Source organism: Rana temporaria, chromosome 1, assembly GCF_905171775.1.
Source record: "Rana temporaria chromosome 1, aRanTem1.1, whole genome shotgun sequence".
Lineage (NCBI taxonomy): Eukaryota > Metazoa > Chordata > Amphibia > Anura > Ranidae > Rana > Rana temporaria.
Window position 1 is genome coordinate 575,335,398 of NC_053489.1, and position 23,318 is coordinate 575,358,715.

General features: G+C 43.0%; 1 protein-coding gene across 9 annotated transcripts in view; it reads right to left on the reverse strand.

The window, feature by feature from the left end:
* The window catches only part of EXOC1 (exocyst complex component 1), a 113,019-nt gene that overhangs the window by 68,162 nt on the left and 21,539 nt on the right, over nt 1–23,318 (reverse strand). For 8 of the 9 annotated variants that reach the window (XM_040334747.1, XM_040334746.1, XM_040334738.1 and 5 more), the window contains exons 4-8: nt 19,760–19,919; nt 11,438–11,625; nt 7,254–7,481; nt 3,897–4,029; nt 1,118–1,227 (exon numbers count right to left, since the gene is read on the reverse strand). In XM_040334747.1, coding sequence (XP_040190681.1) covers nt 1,118–1,227; nt 3,897–4,029; nt 7,254–7,481; nt 11,438–11,625; nt 19,760–19,919 — 819 coding nt within the window. Of the gene's footprint in view, nt 1–1,117; nt 1,228–3,896; nt 4,030–7,253; nt 7,482–11,437; nt 11,626–16,352; nt 16,497–19,759; nt 19,920–23,318 lie in introns of those variants that run through there. The other variant, XM_040334748.1, reaches the window with a different exon arrangement.

The window sequence follows — 23,318 nt, forward strand, 5'->3', positions numbered from 1 at the left end:
AACCTCCGCGGGGTTCTATGCCCAGACGTTGGTACAAATAACTATATTTTACAGGTATCTGCACCACCCCCCCTCCCCCCTGAAAAGTGCCAAATGTGACACCGGAGGGGGGGGGGGGGGGTTCCGAAAAGCGGAGATTTCATTTTTGTGTGGACCTCCGCTTTAATCAAGGCCAAGAATGGCTTGTTGCAACTATCGAAATTGCCTTGATTTCAGGACCTTGGAAAGGGCCACCAGCATATTCTCTCATATTTACCTGTTATCCCTGGATTGTAGTTGGAGAGTGAACTTTGTGTTTGCAAAACCCATGTAATAAAAACAAAGATATTTCCATTTCCCTTACTTAGACTTCCTAAAGCAGGGGTGCCCAACCTTTTGAAGAGCTAGGGCCACTTAAGCAACATGGTAACTGGTCGCGGGCCACAATCAGTGGCGTGGGCGGATGGCAGGTCCACGTCCACTCTGCATATGCAGAGCGGACACGGACACAGCCGGATTGAATTGGAGGTAGGACACAAGACGGTTTACATCTGCCACTCCTTAGAGGCGATTTGAGGGTCCAATTGGGTGGGACTGACCGTGTAAAGGGGGCCAATGGCTGCTTTCACACTGATGCGCTGCGGTTTACCCGCACCGTGGGTGCAACGCAGTGTACCTTTGGCTTTTCTGCACTTCCATTATATTCTGCAGGTTTGGTGCACTTTCAGAAAGCTCACCAAACTTGCAGGTAATAACAGAAGTCTATGGCTCAGTGTTGGTAACCCACAGGTGCACTGCTCTGCATCTGCGGATTAGTTTGAAAGCAGCCCAGTAACCACTGCAGAACACATATGCCCATATATATTTTAGTAATAAACTGACCTTCAATAACAGTATTCTATTCCATCCCAAAACAGGAGGTCGCGGGTCACATTAGAGGGCTCCACGGGCCACATGTGGCCCCCGGCCACTGGTTGGGCACCCCTGTCCTAAAGGGTTCCTATCAGTTGCTTGGGTCTTCAGTCCTATGCATTTGTTTTTCACATATTTAAATTTTACTTTGCTACAAAAATGATCTGTTCAGGCTTTATAATAAACATAACATAATAAAAATATAGTAATGAAATGATAGAAGTACCTGTTGGACAAATACATTGTTTAGGTGGCTGGCTAGTCGGCGGGCAAACTGCTCTCGGAGGTCAGTGAAGAGCTGCTGTTGCTGTTTTACAGCTTGAAGCATGGAGTGTCCTAAAACAGGAACAAGAAGTCAGTAGGTCATAAAACATGGAGCAAAAAAACGACTGCTAAAGATCTGATTAAAATGAATATCAACAGATTTGATTTGTACTTGAAGTCTAATGTACTGTGTACACTGGAAACATTCTGAGGATTTTCTGAGTCCCATTCTGATCGGGAAGGTGCTTAGAAAAAGCAGCATCAGCATGGAAAACCAATATCTCCTTTTAAAGAGCATGGTCAAAAAAGAAATATTGAATCCAGATGGTCAGAATCATGGCTAAGTAGTAATTTCAGTTGGATGCCAGAAACAGCTCATCCTCTTCACCCTGCACATGCAGGCCCAATGCATTCCTATGGGGAGTGTCATTCTTCACAGAATGCTGGGCCACCACGAGTATGGCTCCCCATAGGGATCAACAGGTGCAGAATAAAGAGGACTTGACAAGGACACTTCCAGAAGAAAAGGCAGTTCAGTTCAAGGCACAGCCGCACAGTACAGTCATCCTATAAAGTGGAACGTCACTCTCAATAAACATTGACTATTTTTAACCACTTAAGGACCGGACCAATATGCTGCTAAATGACCCAAGGGGTTTTTACAATTCAGCACTGCCTCGCTTTAACAGACAATTGCGCGGTCGTGCGACGTGGCTCCCAAACAAAATTGGCATCCTTTTTTCCCCACAAATAGAGCTTTCTTTTGGTGGTATTTGATCACCTCTGCGGTTTTTATTTTTTGCGCTATAAACAAAAATAGAGCGACAATTTTGAAAAAAATTCAATATTTTTTACTTTTTGCTGTAATAAATATCCCCCAAAAACATATATAAAAAAACATTTCCCCTCAGATTAGGCCGATACGTATTCTTCTACCTATTTTTGGTAAAAAAAAAAAAATCGCAATAAGCGTTTATCGATTGGTTTGCGCAAAATTTATAGCGTTTACAAAATAGGGGATAGTTTTATTATTATTATTTTTTTTTTTTTTTTTTTTTTACTACTAATGGCGGCGATCAGCGATTTTTTTTGTGACTGCAACATTATGGCGGACACTTCGGACAATTTTGACACATTTTTGGGACCATTGTCATTTACACAGCAAAAAATGCATTTAAATTGCATTGTTTATTGTGAAAATGACAGTTGCAGTTTGGGAGTTAACCACAGGGGGCGCTGTAGGAAATAGGGTTCACCTAGTGTGTGTTTACAACTGTAGGGGGGTGTGGCTGTAGGTCTGACGTCATCGATCGAGTCTCCCTATAAAAGGGATCACACGATCGATGCAGCCGCTACAGTGAAGCAGGGGGAAGCCGTGTTTACATACGGCTCTCCCCGTTCTTCAGCGCCAGGGATCGATCGCGAGGGGGCGGCTAGAAACGAATAGCCGCGCCCTCGTCCCGGATCGCTCCTGAAGCCACGGTCCTGATCGGACCCCCTACCCACGTCTAGACAGGGACGTACAGGTACGCCAATGTGCCTGTCTGTGCCATTCTGCCGACGTAAATGTACATGCGGCGGTCTGGAAGTGGTTAATTCTTATGCTGCCAGTAAATAGATAGGAAAGTATTTTTTTTTTTTACAGTTCTTCCCCGATTTCCAGGCCGATGTCATACATCCCAGAAGTCATTAGGAGGGGTTTTCTCAGCTAAGCACACTTTCCTGCTTGCATGCCTGATCTAAGGGCAAAGGACTTCCAGGAAGTAAATGCTACATGAATCATCTTCCCTTATTCAAGATGGCTACAGACAGAAATGCTAGGGACTGTTTTTCCAAAGCGATTCCTCGGCAAAATAAAGCATGGAGACATGGATGGATGGAGGAGTTTACTTAAATATAAAAAATGAATTAAATAGCATTTTTGGTCTGTGGTGCTCAGATGCAGTGTAGTTCCACTTCAATAGTCAAACTGTCCAAAGGCAACGGAGAGGTCCGGTGAAGTGACCCTGACGGCTCTCAGCCTCCCTGCATCATCATTCATGGCCATTAATCCGCTCACTAAAGAAACTCACCAAGTATGCACTGCTTTCCAAGGCAGTTAAAATACTAACAAAAGATAAAAAACCTCCTTTGAAAAATGATACCAGGTGCTGAGTAATTGCAGGCAAAGTGGGCGATTTACTAAAAGCAAATAGTCTGTTCACATTGCAAGGGGATTTTTCCAAGAACTTAGTGAATGTGGTGAAAACTTAATTTTGCAAAGAATACCCAATCAAGGAAAACACATGATTGAACGATGGAAGTCAGCAGAGCTTCACCTCATTCACTACGCTAAGGCCAAGGCTAAGGGCAAATTCCCTTGCAAAGTGAAAATTCCCTGGCATAGTGAACAGCCTATTAGCCTCTAATAAATCAACCCCAATGCATCAACTACTAGAAGTGCTAGTCAGAGAAAAGTATATAAACCCACTAACACACAAACCACATCCTTATCCCCTCAATGTTTCACCAAGGTCAGTTCCGTTCATGTTCAGGATCTATTACTACATTAATGGCACCATGGTCTTTGTATTCATTGCGTACTTAGGAAACCATAAGCACACAGCGTAAAATGCATTATTTTTGTAAAACTGTTTACTTTGTGGTTGTGGCTTGTGGTCAGGATCATATCACAGAGCTGATTGCAAAGACAATGAAGTACCACACACTCTCATATAAGACATGTTGTATAAATGGAATACCTGGTCGAAGGGATACATTCATACACTGCAGAAGTGCCTCCGCTGCATTAGTACAAGCCTCAATACCACGAGAGGAAGATAGGTCAGCGTCCTGAAGGGCTTTAATATGACCCTTCGATAGGTCCATGTGGTTCTGGAACACAATCCAATACAACTGGTTAGCAATAAGCACTACAAAAAGATATTTATTGTTCACATAACTTAAAGTGTTAGTAAAGGAAAACATTTTTTTAATTCAAAATAACAAACATGTTATACTTCCCTCCACTGTGCAGTTCGTTTTGCACAGAGTGGCCCCGAACCACGTCTTCTGAGGGACCCTCGGCGGCTGTCTCTGGTCCTCCCCGCAAGTACTGACCACAGTCATGAGAGAGCGCTCGCATGGTGGTGAGTAATTGCAGGCGCGCTCCTGTGATACAGCGAGCGGCCATGGCCGCTCACTGTATCACTCGACCCCGCCCCTCGGTGCGCCACATCACTGGATGTGATTGACAGCAGCGCCAGCCAATAAAGTTCTTGCACCCGTGCAAAAAAAAAAATTCTCTCAGTGAAATTGGTCCATAAATAAACTCTTCAGGAATTTAGAAAAAGGTTGTTGTGAAGTCCACCACCAAATCGGAATAAATTGCCTCCTTACCGGAGCTCCGTGACCCCCCGTGACAGAGGATCCAGAGACGCTTGAATTAAAAAGCATGGTTTGCTCCAAAAACACCCGAAATGGACAGCAATCTCAGTCAGCACACTCCGTGGATACTCAATGGGTCTCAGACTCGTTTGTGTATGCCCTTTTTTAGACTCACAGATATTTAGTTTTGCTGGTTTGGGCCGAGAAAGATTTTAATTTTCCTTTCAATCATGGCTTTAACTAAACTTCACAACTGTATTTGTGTCCACTGGGATCTGTAGTTAACACCTGTTAGTCTCCACTGTTTTTCCTTTAAAATTTCAGATCCACACTGCAGGTGCAATTTCCATTGGGTTAGCGCAACCATATAAAAAATTTTTTATTGGATTGCAAATGCTGGCCTGAATAAAATCACATTCAGCAAAAAATTACAAAACATAAAAAGTAAGCATATTGTCATCAATTTAACCAAGCATTTTAGGCCAAATTCATACCCAAGTGTTCTGGTAATGCAGACAGTAACACGCAAAAAACCTAGTAAACCATGCCACACACTTTGTGGTGCTATTATTTTTACTAAACATAATCTTGCAATTTGTCACGAGAACAACACGCTTGGCATTTTATAATATAAAATTAAATCAGCTCACGATACAAAATGGAGTTTGCATCGTGAGCCGACTTCATTTAACAAATTGCAAGTACCTCTCTCCATTTTTTGTGTAATTCTTTTATTTAACCAAAAATTGCATTATACAAACCAAGACAAGAGTAATACAAAATAAAATTACGTTGGTATGCTAGTAACAGACAATGTTAGAGCTACACAGGCAGCAAAACAGGTTCGAAGTTGGGCGGTATAAATATAACTGAGTGGAAGACATCCCCAAGATTCCCAACATATATAAGAGAGCCCAAACTTAGTAATGCAACCACGTGGCATATAGAGTGAAAAAATACAAGAGAGATCCCCTGGTGGCCAGTATAACCCAATAAGGGTGCAAGGTCTCAAAGACATCAGGTACATAAGAACAGCAAAGAAACTGTAGGGAGCAGTTTCCAAGTTGAATGGGAAGATATATAAAGACTGAACAACAAAAGAAGGGAGGGGAATGGGAAGCATGAGAAATGGAGAAGGGAAACACACCGGCAGAAAGAGACAAGGGTACAAAACCAAAAGCAGAAGAAAAAAAAAAAAAAGATGAAAGTAACAAAAAGAGCCACAGAGAGACATTAAAGGAACACCAACAAACATGTCATACTTACCTCCACTGTGCAGCTCGTTTTGCACAGAGTGGCCCCGAACCTGGTCTTCTGGGGTCGCTCGGCGGCTGTCTTGGCTTCCCCCTGCAAGGACTCAACACCTTCATGCGAGCTTGCTCGCATGGTGTTGAGTTCTTGTTGGCGTGCTCCCGTGATACAGCCGGCGGCCATATCTGTATCACTCGGCCCACCCCCCGCGTCATTGGATGCAATTAACAGCAGCGCGAGCCAATGGCTGCGCTGCTTTCAATCAACCAATGAAAGAGCCGGGAAGACGGCCAAGAAGCCTGCGCATTCACGGCGCAAGACTTTTGAGGGGTCAGGTAAGTAAAGGGGGGGGGGTTCAGGGGTTGACAAGAGATACCTGTCTCTATTTTAAATACATTTATGCTCACCTTTTCCCACGTTCATTCCCAGAACCCTTTGGGGCAGATGCACAAAGATCTGCCCCGGCGCAGCGTATCTGAGATGCGCTACGCCGCCGTAACTTACTTTTTTAGTTTTGAATCCTGGAAGAATTTGCGCCGTAAGTTACGGCGGCGTAGTGTATCTCTCGCGGCGTAATGGCGCCCAATTCAAATCGGCGAGTAGGGGGGCGCGTTTCATTTAAATGAAGCACGTCCCCGCACCGAACGGACTGCGCATGCGCCGTCCCTAAATTTCCCACCGTGCATTGCGCTAAAATGACGTCGCAAGGACGTAATTTTTTTGGACGTGGATGTAAATTACGTCCATCCCGATTCACGGACGACTTACGCAAACGAAAAAAAAAATTCAAATTAAACGCGGGAACGACGGCCATACTTAACATGGCAGGTTTAACTATACGCCACAAAACCGCAGCTTTAACTATACGCCGGAAAAAGCCGACTAGAGACGACGTAACAGAATGCGACGGCCTCTCGGACGTTCGTGGATCGTCGGAAATAGCTAATTTGCATACTCGACGCGGAAAACGACAGGAACTCCACCCAGCGGACGCCGAAGTATTGCATCCAAGATCCGAAGGCGTACGAAGCCATACGCCTGTCGGATCTAACCCAGATGCCGTCGTATCTTGGTTTGAGGATTCAAACCAAAAGATACGACGCGAGAAATTTTGAAAGTACGCCGGCGTATCAGTAGATAGGCTGGCATACTCCGTTTGTGGATCTGCCCCCATGTATTTTGTGAATAAGTTCGCAGAATTTAAAGCATTTGGCGAGTGGAAAAATGAAGAGGAGGAGGTGGATAAATGACAGGATGGCTGCAGTGTAGGAAAGCCACATCTGTCGGAAGCGATTACATACAGTATAATCCCTTAAAAAAAAAAAAATTATTTAAATGCAAACTGAATAGAATACTCCTCAAATCAGGTATTACAAACTGGTATCTGCAGGAAATTCACTTTACATGTGACAAATATTGGTACAGTATAGGCCCAATGCAATCTGTACAGCTGAAAGAAGATCCTAAAACATAGTACTTACAACAAGAAACTCGATTTCGCCCAGCAGAGTCTCGCTGTTGGTTTTGCTGAGCTCAATGAGGTGGTTACTCTCAGAAATCTGATCCATTTGTTCTTTTACACTTTGCAGCATCTCTTCATAGCTGCTCAGCTTCCCTTCTATCTGGTCCACCTCTTTTAGGGCCTCATCCAGCAACTGCATAAGGATGTTAACCTGTTTTTCTGAAGCCATGATGGACTGGATATTTGCCTGGAAACAAAGAGAAATAACCTTAGCAGACTAACAATTACAAGAGATAACAGTGTACCGTATTTATCGGCGTATACCGCGCACTTTTTTTGCCCTGAAAATCAGGGCAAAATCGTTAGTGCGCGGTATACGCCGATACCCGCTTTCCCGCTCCGAGTTTGAATACTGCGCCGACATATACCGAGCGCAGTACACTCGGGTATAGTCGGGCAGTCTCCGCTCCTTCCGCGCTCACGTTCTGGACGTACAGGACGTCAGTGCGAGAGTTGCCGAGCCTGCCCGACAATACACGAGTGTACTGCGCTCTGTATATGTCGGCGCAGTATTCAAACTCAGCGCGGGAAACGAGCGGGGAGGACGCCGCAGAAAGACGCCGGACCCGACGAAGAGGACACCCGAAGCCGCAGACGGACGCCGGACCCGACGAAGAGGACAACCGAAGCCACAGAAGGACGCAGGACCCGACGAAGAGGACACCCGAAGCCGCAGACGGACCCGACGAGGCCGCCGATGGACGCCGCGCAAGACACCAAAACTGGAAGTCCAAAAATAAAAAAAAATTCCACAGGATTCGGGGGAACTTCAGGGGTGCGCGGTATACGCGGGAGCGCGTTATACCGCGATAAATACGGTAATTACATCGGATCATTGACATAATGGGGTTTATTTGCTAAAGGCAAATAGGTTGTTCAATGTGGTGAAATTTTACTTTGCAAAGAATCGCTAATCGCATGCAAGAAAAATATGATTGGCTGACGAACGTTAACAAAGCTTCACTAAGCTATGGGGGGGAAGTCCCCTTGCAAAGTGCAACTTTCCTTATGAAGTGAAAGGCTATTTGTCTCTAGTAAATCACTCCCAATATCCCTTTTACTGCCAACTCGTATCCCATTTTCTCTTCTTTGAGGGATTTCAATTAAGTCAGATTCACAAGCTGTGTGCAACTTTTTCTTGTTCCACAAAATGGGCTGGATTCATAAAGAAGATACGACGGCATATCTCCTGATACGCCGTCGTATCTCCGAGTCTGGCCGTCGTATCTATGCGCCTGATTCATAGAATCAGGTTACGCATAGATATCCCTAAGATCTGACAGGTGTAAGTGACTTACACCGTAGGATCTTAGGCTGCAATTCCAGGCCGGCCGCTAGGTGGCGCTTCCATATCTTTTACGTGTCGGATATGCAAATGAGCATTTACGCCGATTCAGAAACGAACGACCGCCCAGGAACTTTTTTTTACGTCGTTTGCGTTCGGCTTTTTCCGGTGGAAAGTTACCCCTGCTATAGCAGGGGTAAGTGCGGCGTATCCTATGTTAAGTATGGCAATAGTTTCCGCGCCGAGTTTTGAATTTTTTACGTCGTTTGCGTAAGTCGTTCGCGAATACGGCTGCACGTAATTTACGTTAACGTCGCAACCAATGACGTCCTTGCGACGTCATTTGGAGAAATGCACGCTGGGGAAACTTGCGGACGGCGCGTGCGCTGTTCGATCGGCGCGGGAACGCGCCTGATTTAATTACTACACGCCACCTAGCCGCGGAATTTGAATTCCGCCGGGGGAATTACGATACGCCGCCGCAACTTTAGAGGCAAGTGCTTTCTGAATAAAGCACTTGCTTCAAAAAAATAGCGGCGGCGTAACGTAAATCAGATAGGTTACGCGGATCTAAAGATCTGAATCTAGCCCCATATCTTTAAATATTATCATCAGTACTGTCTTGAACATGAAGGCCAACTGCAGGACATTGATGCTATTGTAATTCATCTGAAGTTAGGAAGTACACATTGGGGTTTATTTACTAAAGGCAAATCACATGATTGGATGATAAAATCAGCAGAGCTTCCCCCTCAGATCTACAGCAACTGCACTTCCAAGTGCACTTGTAGTGCAAAGTGGATTTGCCTTTAGCAAATAAACCCCATTGAACTAATCCCTACCTGAGGTCTGTAGACCAAAGTTTCAACCTTCATGATGCCACTGTGCACCTTAGGAGCTTTGAGGAAACCCTACTTAAAAGCGGAGGTTCACCCAAAAATCCACTTTTTGACATTATAGCTGTAGCATACTACTAACATCTGCAGTATGCTGTTTTTTTTTTTTTTGTACTTATTGTTATATGAGCCCCTGTTTTCCGGCTCAGAGCGGGGAATCCAGCGGGGAATGGGCATTTCTAAGCGAAGAGGAGTTGATTGACGGCTGCTAAGGCGCGTCACGCTTTCCGAAAAAACCCGAAGTCACACTCGGGCGTTTACGGCGCCTGCCGTGTAGAGCTGACTGCGCAGGCGCTGTAAACACCCGAGTGTGACTTCGGGTATTTTCGGAAGGCGTGACGCGCTTTAGCAGCCGTCAATCAACTCCTCTCAGCTTAGGAACGCCTATACCCGGAAGTAATCCCCCGCTCGGAGCCAGATAACAAGGGCTCGTATAACCATAAGTACAAAAAAAAAAAAAAACAGCATACTGCAGATGTTAGCAGTATGCTGGAGGGATGTAGCTAATGTAAAAGAGTTTATTTTTGGGTGAACCCCCGCTTTAAGTTTTAAATTTGCATAAAGTTAAATGTTGGCACAGCAAAGGCCCTTCCCATCATATCCCACAATGCAGTGCAGGTGCATCTCAACTGACCACCAAAACACCCACATTGTATCGGGAAACTCAGACACCACTTAGATGCATTAGAAGGCTCCTGGACCACAGTGAAGACTAGAACTGCAGCGTACAGGAACTGGGTAATTGCAAAGAACAAAAGATGAGCATCTGGGAAAAACCCACGCAAACACAAGGACAGTGAAAATTCATATAGATATTATTCTTGTAGAAATCAAAGCTCCTGCTATCTGGTCAATGTCAATCAAGGAAAGTAGTAGTGAAGACATTTAACCACTTTAAGACCAGGCCAATTATCACACTTTTTTTACATTTACAAAAAAAAAATCTGTATTTTATAGGAGAAAATTACTTAGAACCCCCATATATATTTTTTTTAGCAGGAGACACTATGCACAGCGGTTTTTCCAATGCCATGTTTTTGCAAAAAATATACTATTAATTTTAATGCAGAAAAACACAATAGAAGTACAAAAAAGATGACGTTACGGCGAGAAAATAGATAATTAACATGTCACACTTTAAAATTGCGCACGCTCATGGAATGGTGGCAAACTACTGTACTTAAAAAATCACCACAGGCGATGCTTTAAAAAGCCTTTACATGTTACCAGTTTAGAGTTGTTGCTCCCCCTTTAATGGTTGCAACGATGTTTAGACATGCATGCATGACCTACGTATACATTTGCCTTTGCTTTAAAAAAAAAAAAAAGAAAAAAAATTATGTTTTTTTTTTTGCTTTTGCATTCCCCACAAGCTTTCAAAAAAATGTTTTTGATTATTTTATTACATTTATTTTAACACTGTCCCTTAGTTTTTTAAATCACTTTTATTGTTATCACAAGTAATGTAAACATCCCTTTTTCTAGCAATAGGCAGTGACAGGTACACTTTACTGAGAGATCTGGGGTCTATCAGACCCTTGATCTCCCCTTTGTCCTTGAAAGCTTTGGGTCAAATTCAAAGCCTTCCCTTGTCAGTATTGGCCGTCAATTCTGGTTTCTTATACCATAGAGATGATTGGGGACGTTCACGTTCCCCCAATAAGCTCTATTGTAATTCTGCAGAATGGCCAGCTTCATGCAGGCTCGCTGGTGGGACAGTAGAGCCCAGAGACGCATTGGAGGGCGGAGGGAGGACAATCCCACCTGCTGCCCGTAAAAGCAATCCAGCTGCCAATTGGCCACTAGAATGGCTTTTACATAAAACAGAATCGCAAAGCCCTAAAACAATACAGGGATGATGGCTATAGCTGCAGGTATCATCCCGGTATAACCACATAAATCTTTGTAAGGCAAGTGGGTAACTCTTTTCTCCAGAACCATTTTACAATATAAAGGCCTTACCCCATCCAGGACCTGCAGCTCCCTGGAAAGTTTCTCAGCGAAGGCCTCAGCATTGGAAATGGCATATTCACAGCCCACCATCATGAACTCGATATCCTGTTTCTCCCTGGTGTTCAGCTCTTGGTATTCGGCAGCTGCTTCTTCCTCTCCCCCAGCCACACTCTGGTTCTCTCCACTAGGAACAGACTCTTCAAGATGACGGAGGTGAAGACAAAAATAATGAATGAAAGAACACACCGTTAATATGGCACATGAAATCAGTAAAAGTTACTGAGCAGGGTCTCTGCAGCATGGGAACACACAAGGTCAGGGTTACAGATTTAGAATGCAAGAATGAGAAATGAAAAGATAACAAAACAAAAAATAATGGTTCAAAATGTAACAATACTAAAACAGGGGACACATTGGACATGAACATTGGTGCAAAATAACAGGATGGACGTGAATGTGTGTTTAGAATGGCAATTCTAGCCTTGGCAACCAAAAAAAGAACATGACTTAAAGTGGTATTAAACCCAAAAGCAAACATTATATTGCAACTTACAAATTCTTGTGATGACTGCATAATTTTTAAAGACATTTTTTATTTTATTTTCACCTTGTGATCTTGGTGGCAAGTATGTTTTTCAACAGAACAAGTTTTCCTGTAAATGTATCAGTTAAAGTGGATGTAAACCCTCCACACACCCAGTGAAGCTAACAGCCTCAGATGATACACAGGGATGAAACCAATCTCCCACATCGGTTTTACATTTATATCTGCTGTCTTCACATTTATATACTGTTTGGAAAGTTCAGATCATGTTAGATTTTTCTCTTCCTGGTTAACACAGAATGTGATGTCTGGGCATACAGCCAAGATAGCCAACATTGCTGATTGGAGGAAAGGAACACACCCCCTCTCCTTATAGGCAGAGACTCTGAGGTGTTTTGTAATAGGACCTGCTCTCTGCTAATCTATTTTAGCATCCTCCCCAGACAGAAGATTTGGGCTGCTTTTGTCTAAAAAGTCTGAGAATTTGTCAGGAGTTATCAGGCTGATAACAGAGAAACAGTTCAGGAGAGAGGTTCAAGAGAGAGCTATGGGACTTAGCTCATTGAAGAGAGATAAAACAAAACACTGCAGATATATGTGCCCAGCTCAAATTTCATGAATCGGGTTTACATCCACTTTAAGAGTGTTGAGACAAACCCTTTTCCACCGATGGGGGTGCCTACAATGATCAGCCCCCCCCCAAAGTTTTTTTTATGCTTTAATAATTTATTTTCTTTTTTTGGTCCAAAAACATTTTATTGAAAATAGTTGTACAAAGAGTAGGAATATATGGTTGCCTAACAACGCAGATCCAAAATATCAAATTCCGTACAAAGTTAGAGATATAAAATCAAATCTCCCAGTGAAAAGAGCAGAGAAACATCCACTAATTAGAATAAGAGAATGTAAAACCGAACAATGAATGGATGTCTCACTTCCCCTTCAAGAAGTGGGGGTAAAGGTAGCTGATGCAATGATCTATGGGAAGGGACTAGTAAGTGAGCGTAATATCAACTTAGGAGCCAGTCTTCTAAAAAGGAGAAAAAAAGGGGGGGGGGGGTAAAATGAGGGTGGAATATGTGGCGTCACACTCCTGGAAATAGGAGTAGGAAAGAAAGCGTACAAGAGGACAAGGAGAGGGAGGGTAGACCCCGAAAGGGTATATTAAAAGGGGTTTTCTAAATAGGGTCCTTTAAGCTAGAGCATTGTTGGTTCACTTGCCTTTTCCTTAAATTTCCCTTCTAAATGTTTTTTTTTTTCCTTTGTTTAAATTTCTCACTTCCCGTTTCTCCTCAGTAGGCTTTGCACCATCATCCGAGCGGTGGAAAGTCAGTCTGAACAGGAAGTGAGAAATTCAGACAAAGAAAAAAAACATTTAGAAGGGAAATCGAAGTAAAAAGGTAAGTGAACAATGCACTAGCTTAAAGGAACCTATTTAGAAAATAAAAAACAAACCTACTACAACTAAATATCTAGCTGGCCACCCATAAGCTGAGGGTTCCAGGAGATGAGATCCAGTGAAAAGAAAAAAAAGGGGGGGGAGGGGCGATGGGAGGGTGTGAAAGGAGGACATGGTAGAGAGGAGGTCCACCTTAATCCCTTCCAGAAACTGGCATGCAACGGGATAAGTGGCCAAGATCAAAAAGGTAGGGGATGTGGACAGGGCCGCCATCAGGAATTATGGGGCCCCTTACACAGCTTCAGGCATGGGCCCCCTGGAGCAGAGAACCGGAGGGGGGTGCTGCTGCCTGAAATTGAGAAGCGGGGGGGGGGGGGCTTCCGCGAATTGAAAAAAAAGGGGGCTCTTTAATATTTTATTTATATATATATATATATATATATATATATATATATATATATATATATATATATATATATATATATATATATATATATATATATATATATATATATATATATATATATATATATATATATATATATATATATATATATATAGAAATAAAATATAAAAATATAGAAAACATTTTTTTTTTTTTTTTTTTAAAGGGGGTTGCCATCCGGGCCCCTTACAGGTGTACTGCCTGTACCCCCCTGATGGCGGCCCTAGATGTGGAACATATGTGTCCTGCTAACCTCCCCCCTGGCGAGGGGCCACAGTGTGATCAGCGTTTATTTATTCATGCAAAACGTTTATCCCACAAAACGAAAAAATAAATAAAAAAAACTGCTGCAATAACTGCTTCTGTAACTGCAGTGTGAGCTGGAGTTTGGGTTTCAATGTGTTAGTGCATCTAAATCTGCTGGTCCATCTAACACTCCCCCCAGATTAACAATACTGCTGTTGGCTGTGCCCCTGTGCTCCTTCATCCAGAGTGGGGGCATGCTAATAGTGGAGGTGCGTTACTGGGAAGATTATCAGTTGAAAACAGAGAAAAAAAAACAAAAAAAAAAAAACAAATGCAGCCACCAGATGTAATGACTGTTAGGTTGCAAAACATTTGATTCTTGGTTGTAGGTTTAAAGGATCACTAAAGGAATTTTTTTTTTTAGTTAAATAGCTTCCTTTACCTTACTGCAGTCCTGGTTTCATGTCCTCATTGTTCGTTTTTGCTTTGAAGTGGCTGTAATTCTGCTGTGATCTCCACACTTCCTGGTTGCCTGTTTCCTTATAACCACAGTACTGGGAGCTTTTCACTGTAGGTCTAAGCTGTCATTACTGTGTGTCTAAAACTTAACAGAACCAATCAGATTCATTTTAAAAACAAAACACTGCCCTGGATTTGTTTGTTTTTGTTCTGTGTGTCTCTCTAGTTCACAGGAACATGAAACCAGTTTAACCACTTCCATACAGGGCACTTGCGCACCTTCCCGCCCAAGCCAATTTTCAGCTTTCAGCACTGTCGCACTTTAAATGGCAATTGCGCGGTCATGCTACACTGTACCCAAACAAAATTGGCGTCCTTTTTTTCCCCACAAATAGAGCTTTCTTTTGGTGGTATTTGATCACCTCTGCGATTTTTTTTTTGCGCAACAATTAAAACTGAAAATTTTGAAAAAAAATTACGCTTTTATTTTTTTCTGTTAATTTTTTTGTAAATAAGTAAGTTTTCTCTTTCAATTGCGGGCACTGATATGGCGGCACTGATGGGCACCGATGGACATCGATGAGGTAGTACTGACGGGCACAGATGAGGTGGCACTGATTGGCGGCACTGGGCACTCATAGGCGGCACAGATGGACACTCATGGGCGGCACAGATGGGCACTCATGGGTGGCACAGATGGGCACTCATGGGTGGCACAGATGGGCACTGATAGGTGGGCACTGGGCATGGATGGGCACTGTGGGGTGGCACTGATTTACCCATGTGTGCCAATCAGTGCCCATTTGTGGGCACTGATTGGCATCTTTATTTTTTTTAAGGGTTTTTTTTTTGCCCCCTTTTTTTTTTTGCCCTTCCCTGGTGGTCCAGGGTGGGCTTCCCTGGTGGTCCAGTGTGGCGATTCGAGGGGGGGCTGCGCTAACAATCAGCGCAAACCCCCCCTGTCAGGAGAGCTGCCGATCGGCTCTCCTCTACTCGCGTCTGTCAGACGCGAGTGAGGAAGAGCCATCAACGGCTCTTCCTGTTTACATCGTGATCAGCCGTGGTTGGACACGGCTGATCACGTGGTAAAGAGTCTCCGTGAGAGACTCTTTACCTTGATCAGTGTTGCGGGGTGTCAGACCGACACCCTTCAACAACGATCGCCGCGATGCGCACCACCGGGGGCGCGCATCGGCTCAGAATCCTGAGGACGTCCTATGACGTCCAGTCAGGATTCTACAACCACTTTGCCGACGTCAATATGTCATTGGCGGGCGGCAAGTGGTTAAAAGTGAAACTAACCTGCAGGCACATTATATGATTGATTTTTATCTATTTGTAATCATTTTTAAAAGGAATCAGTTAACTATTATGTCTCTATACCATGTAAACAGTCATTTCAGCAAAAACTATTTTTTCCTTTAGTGACCCTTTAATAGCACTTTAAAAGTAGCCACTAGCATCATTCTTTGATAATGAACAAAGCTCAATCGTTTTTCAGGCAATTATTTTATTGCTATTTTCCACAACTGGAAACAATCGGAAAAGATTGGAAAACAAGATGAAGCAAAGATTGCAACTGATAAATATTTTCCATGGTCCTAAAATGAATAGTTTACATTATGTAGTGCACTCTGAGTCAGCATCCATTCTACATAGACATTAGCACAGCCATTAGCGGAGACTCCTCTGCTGTCAGTGGATAGAAAGCAGCATTTCCATCCTGAATCGCGTGCTTTATGAACTATGGTTTACAACAGGAGACACAAAATGGCAACAAAAATGAACAGTCACTGAATAAGGGAAAGAGAAGTAAATGGAGGACACCCACCTTCTGCAACTTTAGGAAGTTCTGAAGTGTAATAGGTTTGGGAAAAAAGAGCAGAGGACAGTAAGCAAAAGAGTATTAAAGCCAGACAGACAAAGGCAGAATGCATACAGCTGCGGCAGATACCGCCAAACATTAGCAGTACAGAACCCAACAGACAAATACCAATTAGACAGGCTTCAGAAATAAAACTACTGTCAAAAACAGGCCATGCAAAGAGTTAACTATTGTATTGCAAAGGACAGGCTTCACTAATGTCAAACCATGAATCAGTAGTTTTATCACTTGATATTATGTGCAAAAAGAACAGCTGTACCTCCCCCTTCCTTCTTTACCAAGCTCCTTGCTTATCTTCCTTCCAAAGCTGCATCCCCCTTTGGTGTTTACAACCTGATTAACACCCTGGCCACACTTACACATTGAGCCCCCAATAACTAAAAGGAGGTTGTAACCCTTAAAAATAAACTGTTCCCTTATAGCAGGTTAAACAGCATGATGCTTGTGCTGTCTAATCTGTACCTTTCTATGCTGTAAAAAGACTGGTTGATCCTGCCTGTTCCTGTGCCCCCCCCTCCCCCATGTAAACTGACCACGGCTGGCTGATCCATTATACTGTGGTCAGTTTACATGTCTCCATCATCCCACTGCTTCCTCCCTCTCCCCCTCCCTGCCTGTTTGCTTACACACAGGAGCGATCTCTTCCCTGTCCCTCGCCTCCTGCTGCCATTGGTAGCTGGCATTAAAAGTCAAAGAAGAATTATAGCCAGCCCCAATGTTATACCAAGCTATACTACACAGTGTACATGTTTGTATAAAATGATGCCTCTAAATACCTTATTTCAGATAGTTTGTTTGGTCGTGTGACCTCCAGCCGCTCTCCTCCTCCGATCTTAGAGCTACAGCATGAGGGGCTGAGCAGACAGCACAGTGGTCACGTGATCTACCCAGCTGAAATCAAAGAGGAATCTCAGCCCCTCCCGCTGTAGCCCTTAGATCGGGGGAGGAGAGCAGCCTGAGGTCACGTGACCAAACAAAAAAACTATCTGAAATAAGGTATTTAGAGGCATTAATTTTATACATTTACACAGTGTAGCATGGCTTGGTAAAACAGAGGAGCTGGCAGTAATCTTTCTTTGACATTACAACTACTTGAAAAAGGTCAGGTTCACCTTTTACATAAACTGTACCACACAGATAAAGGGCTCCAGTAGTTTTAAATGTACTGTATGGTTTGTTTAAATATAGCTAGATGCAGATGCCGTTTCTGTCCAGCATGCAGCCTGTCTGAAATACCCCATAATGTACAGTTGCAAGAAAAAGTATGTAAACCCTTTTGGAATGATGTGGATTTCTGCACAAATTGGTCATAAACTGTGATCTCATCTTCATCCAAGTCACAAAAATAGACAATCACAGTCTGCTTAAACTAATAACACATTAAGAATTAAATGTTACCATGTTTTTATTGAACACACCATGTAAACATTCACAGTGCAGGTGCAAAAAGTATCTGAACCCTTAGACTAATGAGATCTCCAAGAGCTAATTGGAGTGAGGCGTCAGCCTAATGGAGTACAATCAATAAGATGAGATTATAGGTGTTGGTTACAGCTGCCCTGCCCTATAAAAAAAAAAAACACACACACACACAAAAGTTCACAAGAAGCATTGCCTGATGTGAATGATGCCTTGCACTAAAGAGCTCTCAGAAGACCTACGATTAAGAATTGTTGACTTGCATAAAGCTGGAAAGGGTTATAAAAGTCTCTGACATATGCCAACATCCCCATTAGCGAATCTATGATACGTAAAACACTAAACAAGAATGGATTTCATGGGAGGATGCCACAGAGGAAGCCACTGCTGTTCAAAAAAACATCGCTGCACGTTTACACAAGAGCACCTGGATGTTCCACAGCAGCACTGGCAAAATATTCTGTGGACAGATAAAACCAAATTTGAGTTGTTTGGAAGAAACACACAACGCTATGTGTGGAGAAAAAGAGGCACGCCAACATCAAAACCTCATCCCAACTGTGAAGTACGGTGGTTGGGGCATCATGGTTTGGGCTGCTTTGCTGCATCAGGGCCTGGACGGATTGCCATCATTGAAGGAAAAATTAATTATTCAAGTTTATCAAGACATTTTGCAGGAGAACTTAAGGCCATCTGTCCACCAGCTGAAGCTCAACAGAAGATGGGTGTTGCAACAGGACAACGACCCAAAGCATAGAAGTAAAATCAACAACAGAATGGCTTAAACAGAAGAAAATACGCCTTCTGGAGAGGCCCAGTCAGAGTCCTGACCTCAACCCGATTGAGATGCTGTGGCATGACCTCAAGAAAGCGATTCACACCAGACATCCCAAGAATATTGCTGAACTGAAACAGTTCTGTAAAGTGGAATGGTCAAGAATTACTCCTGACCGTTGTGCATGTCTGATCTGCAACTACAGGAAACGTTTGGTTGAAGTTATTGCTGCCAAAGGAGGTTCAACCAGTTAATAAATCCAAGGGTTCACATACTTTTTCCACTTGCACTGTGAATGTTTACATGGTGTGTTCAATAAAAACATGGTAACATTTAATTCTTTGTGTGTTATTAGTTTATGCAGACTAATTGTCTATTGTTGAGACTTAGATGAAGAGGGGGATCACATTTTATGACCAATTTGTGCAGAAATCCATATCATTCCAAAAGGGGTTCACATACTTTTTCTTGCAACTGTACATCCTTACAGTCTAGGTCAATTGCAGGACACAGCAGTCAGTGGTGCTTTCCCCCAGCATCACTCTTCTGGTTTCAAAATCCACACATGCCAGTACATGTTCCATTTACACGTAATCCCAGGAATGCCGATCTCAGCCACTGCTTGGATAAGTGGAAAAAGAGCGAGCACTACGTGGCTTTTGAAACAGGAAGCACACTGGCACCTGAGAAGCTGGGAGTGCCAATGGCTGCCATGTCCTGCATGCAATTAGCCCAGGGTGTAAGCAATGGAGTATTTTGGCCAGGCTGCATGAGGGACAGAAATAGGCTAAAGTTATGCCATCTGCCTCTAACTATATTTTAGCAAACCACTGAGTGCATTTCAAACTATTGGGACCCCTTATCTGCATGGGAGAGTTCATGTAAAAGGTGAACTTAGCCTACAAGTCAGTAGGGGCCTCAACTTGGTCATACAGCAAGGCTGCTAAATTCAGCATATATTCAGTAAGGCTTACTATGCAATATGGATTCAGCTCCTGACCTGAAAACCAGCTACTACCCGATTGCAATGAAAGAAGGTAACTGTCATTTTTAACTGAAAACTTCGAAGTTGATCATTTTCAAAATAATAATTTCCTTTGATTCAGGTGTGAGTTGTTCAATGCCATTGGTGATGAAATACGATCTCCTAAGGACCTACCTTCCAAAATCTGTAGGCTGACGTTGGCAAGGTCAATTTTTTTTCTGAGGTACCTTTGGTTCAGTTTCAAGATACAGGAAATGAAAGCATTTTTTTCAGCTGGGCTGCTGGCGACCCACTTGTAGACTTTATCAAAATGCAGATCAAAGTCAGGGTTTTCCTAGAAAGAAAGCAGATTCACATTGTCTTGATATAATAGAGGTACCCACCTATAGGTCATCGATATACAAGAATTAGGGGGTTTAATAATACATGTTTTCACCCAGGATTAAAACAGTTTTTATCCAAGACTCACACATTTTTCTATTTCAATTTAATTAGAGAATTTTGTGAATCCTGGATGAAATCGGTGGGTGTAACGGAATGGCCCGTGATACCCAGAGACTTTTGAAGGATGTGGGGTACTCCTGTGCCAGCTTCACTAATGACTCTTGGGTCATCCTATGTCTGATAGGAGCATAGGATGACTGAGAAATGATATCATGAATTACATGAGATGGGACAACAATAATAATTCATGTATTCCAGGATATCTTGGAATATTACAGGTTGTTTATTCTGACCACAACAGGTCAATAGAATGTCTCATTCATTGTGTAACATAGACTGTTGAGATGCTAATTAAGTCCACCTGGCTGTGGTGATGGGGCTTGCTGTGATTGCATTCTGTTGTCCATTGTGCTAATTAGGTCTGCTCCTGAAATATTTCATTGTGTATGCTAATGACACTGTTTTATGTGAAAATACTATTGATAATAGATGAGGAATGTGACTTGTCAGCTGTAGTAATTAACTTCTCTAGATTCGGTGCCAGAATGTCTGTCTGGGATGTGGATTGAGGGGGGGAACTCGTTGAGCAGCCATTGTGTGATGTTTTGGGTGGAGAGTTTCATTGTCCCTGTGATTACTGTAGCATGCTTGTAACTGTATATAACAAGGCGGAGTTACCATTAAAGCATTCATTAGTTTGAAGAAGGAAAATCACCGCTCAAGGTGGGTCTGCTATAGGGTCATACACAGGTGTAGAATTCCAAGGGTGCTGGCAGTGCACTAGGCAAGCATTGGCGTAAAATGAAGGATGGATGGCCGCACTCCAAACCAAACAGGTTGTCTTTATTTAAACGAACAGCAAAAACATTCATGGCTTATCCATGAATAAGCACCAAGTCAGTGCGAAACGTCGGTTATCCTCCTGTTTCTGTTGCTGTGATCTGGTATGTTTTTGCTGTTCGTTTAAATAAAGACAACCTGTTTGGTTTGGAGTGCGGCCATCCATCCTTCATTTTACGCCAATTCATTAGTTTGACTCAGAGAACAGAGCTGTGTGTCTTGTTTATTCTGGGGAATGAAATGGGTCCTGTCTGCTGGATTTTGGAGTGTCGGATAAGCTGTCTTGGGTTGGTGGAATGGAATATCGTAAACGGTGTTAACCCCTGACCGTTACAGTGGGTGTCTTTTGTAAAAAAACATAAGATTGGCAAATCCAGAAACTGGATCTGGGTCTACGTCTGTATATTGGATTTCGGCCAGACTTATCATTTGGTGTTGAGGCCAAATAATAAAATTCTAGTCTCATGTGACCACCTTAAATGCACCTTGAAGATTCCAAGAAGAGGCCACATGGAAAAATGTGTTCTGGTCAGATGAGACAAAAATATTATTTAGCCTCAACACCAAATGATATGTCTGGCGGAAATCTAATACAGATCACTATCCAAATAACATCATTCCTACAGCAAAGCATAGATATGGTAATATCCTGTCATGGGGAGGCCTCTCTGCAACAGGAAATGGAGCACTTGTCAGGATAGAATGAAAAATGGATGGGTCAAAATACAATCAAATCCTTAAGGAAAATCTGCTGCTCTCTGCCAGAAAGCGGTCAATGGGAAGGTTTACCTTCCAACATGACAACGACCCAAAGCACACAGCAAAAATGACCACATGGTGGTTGAAGGAGAAAAAGGGGAACGTCCTTGAATGGCTTAGGCTGCATTCACACCTGAGCGTAGCGTTTTGCTGCGTTTTTTACCGCGTTTTGCCGCGATATTTGCGGCGTTTTTTTACCTCGATTTTGGACAGGTCTAGGGTCACCAATGTTAAAAACAGAAAAACGCCCAAATACGCTCAATTCGAGCGACAAAAAAGGTTCCAGAACTTGTTTGAGCTTCAGGCGTTCGGCGTCAGGCGTTTTGGAGTGGAGATGTGAATCATCCCAATTGAGAATAATGTATTTTTTCCCCTCTAGCGTTTTGGAGCTTCATGCTTTAGGCGACAAAACGCTCAGGTGTGAATGCAGCCTTAGTCGGAGCCCAGACCTAAACCCCGTTGAAAATCTGTGGAATGACTTGAACGGTCACCATCAAATTTAACTGAACTTGAGCAGTTCTGCAAAGAGGTGTGGGCAAATATTGCAAAGTCTAGATATGGCAAGTTAGTGGAGACATATTCCAACAGACTCAAGGCTGTAATTAAAGCAAAAGGTGGTTCAACAAAATACTGGCATGGGGAGGGGGGGGGTGTCTGGTGATCCTTTTTCCAACTCAGTGGTGCTGTTTTTTATTTTTTTATGACATGTTGGTGTTAAAGCTTTCACTTGGATATTATTAAGTCACACTAGTGAGTACAGCTGGATAAAACAAATACTGTGTCTGGCTGCAAAGCAACAACATGTGATTATTTTAAAGGGGGGCGATTCTTTTCCATACCCACTGTACGTTCAGTAACATTATCTACCACTATTGAAGTGTATCCCATGTCCCGCTCATTAATCTTTAATGTATAAATGTTCCTGCGATGAAGACAAGTCCTCTACACATCATTGAACTTCCGGGGCAGAGAAGACTAACTTCCTCAATTCTAACATTGCAGTACAGGATCCTCTCCCTCATTCAGAGAGGATGTTGCATCCTGTGAAAATAATAAAAGGACTTTTCGCCATGGAGAAAAGGGCAGAAAGTGGTGGGCAGCCGTTGGGACTTCTTCAATGTTAGCATACATTTACAGAACTGATCTGTGCCATGACAATGCGACTCCCATGCGCATAGGGAGTCATCGCGGCCAAGCGGCTGAAGTTTCAGAACCCGGAAGGAAGCCAGGGAGAAGAGGACAGTGCCTGTGGCTGATGGGAATGCTGATGGCACAGTGCTGGAGGGAATCGCTTGCCAGGTAATCTACCATAATCTGCTTATTTGCAGTACATACTAGCGCATCATGGCTAAAAGCTCCTGGAGACCAATAAAAAAAATAAACGTTTGATGGAGCTTTAATTCCACTTTAGTTCATAGTTCATTAATGTGAAGAGGACTTAATTACAAGGAACATTTCTACACTAAAAAGCAATCAGCAGGATGTGGGATACACTTCATTAGAGGTAAGTAATTGAACCTATAACCAAGAAAAAAAATGTAATAACTAAACTTCAGCTTTAACCACTTGACCTCCGGAAGATAACCCCCCTTAATGACCAGATACAGCACTATGTTAATTTAACTGACAAATTGCCACGCGATGCTGTACCCAAACAAAGTGTCCTTTTTTTCCCCCCACAAATAAAACT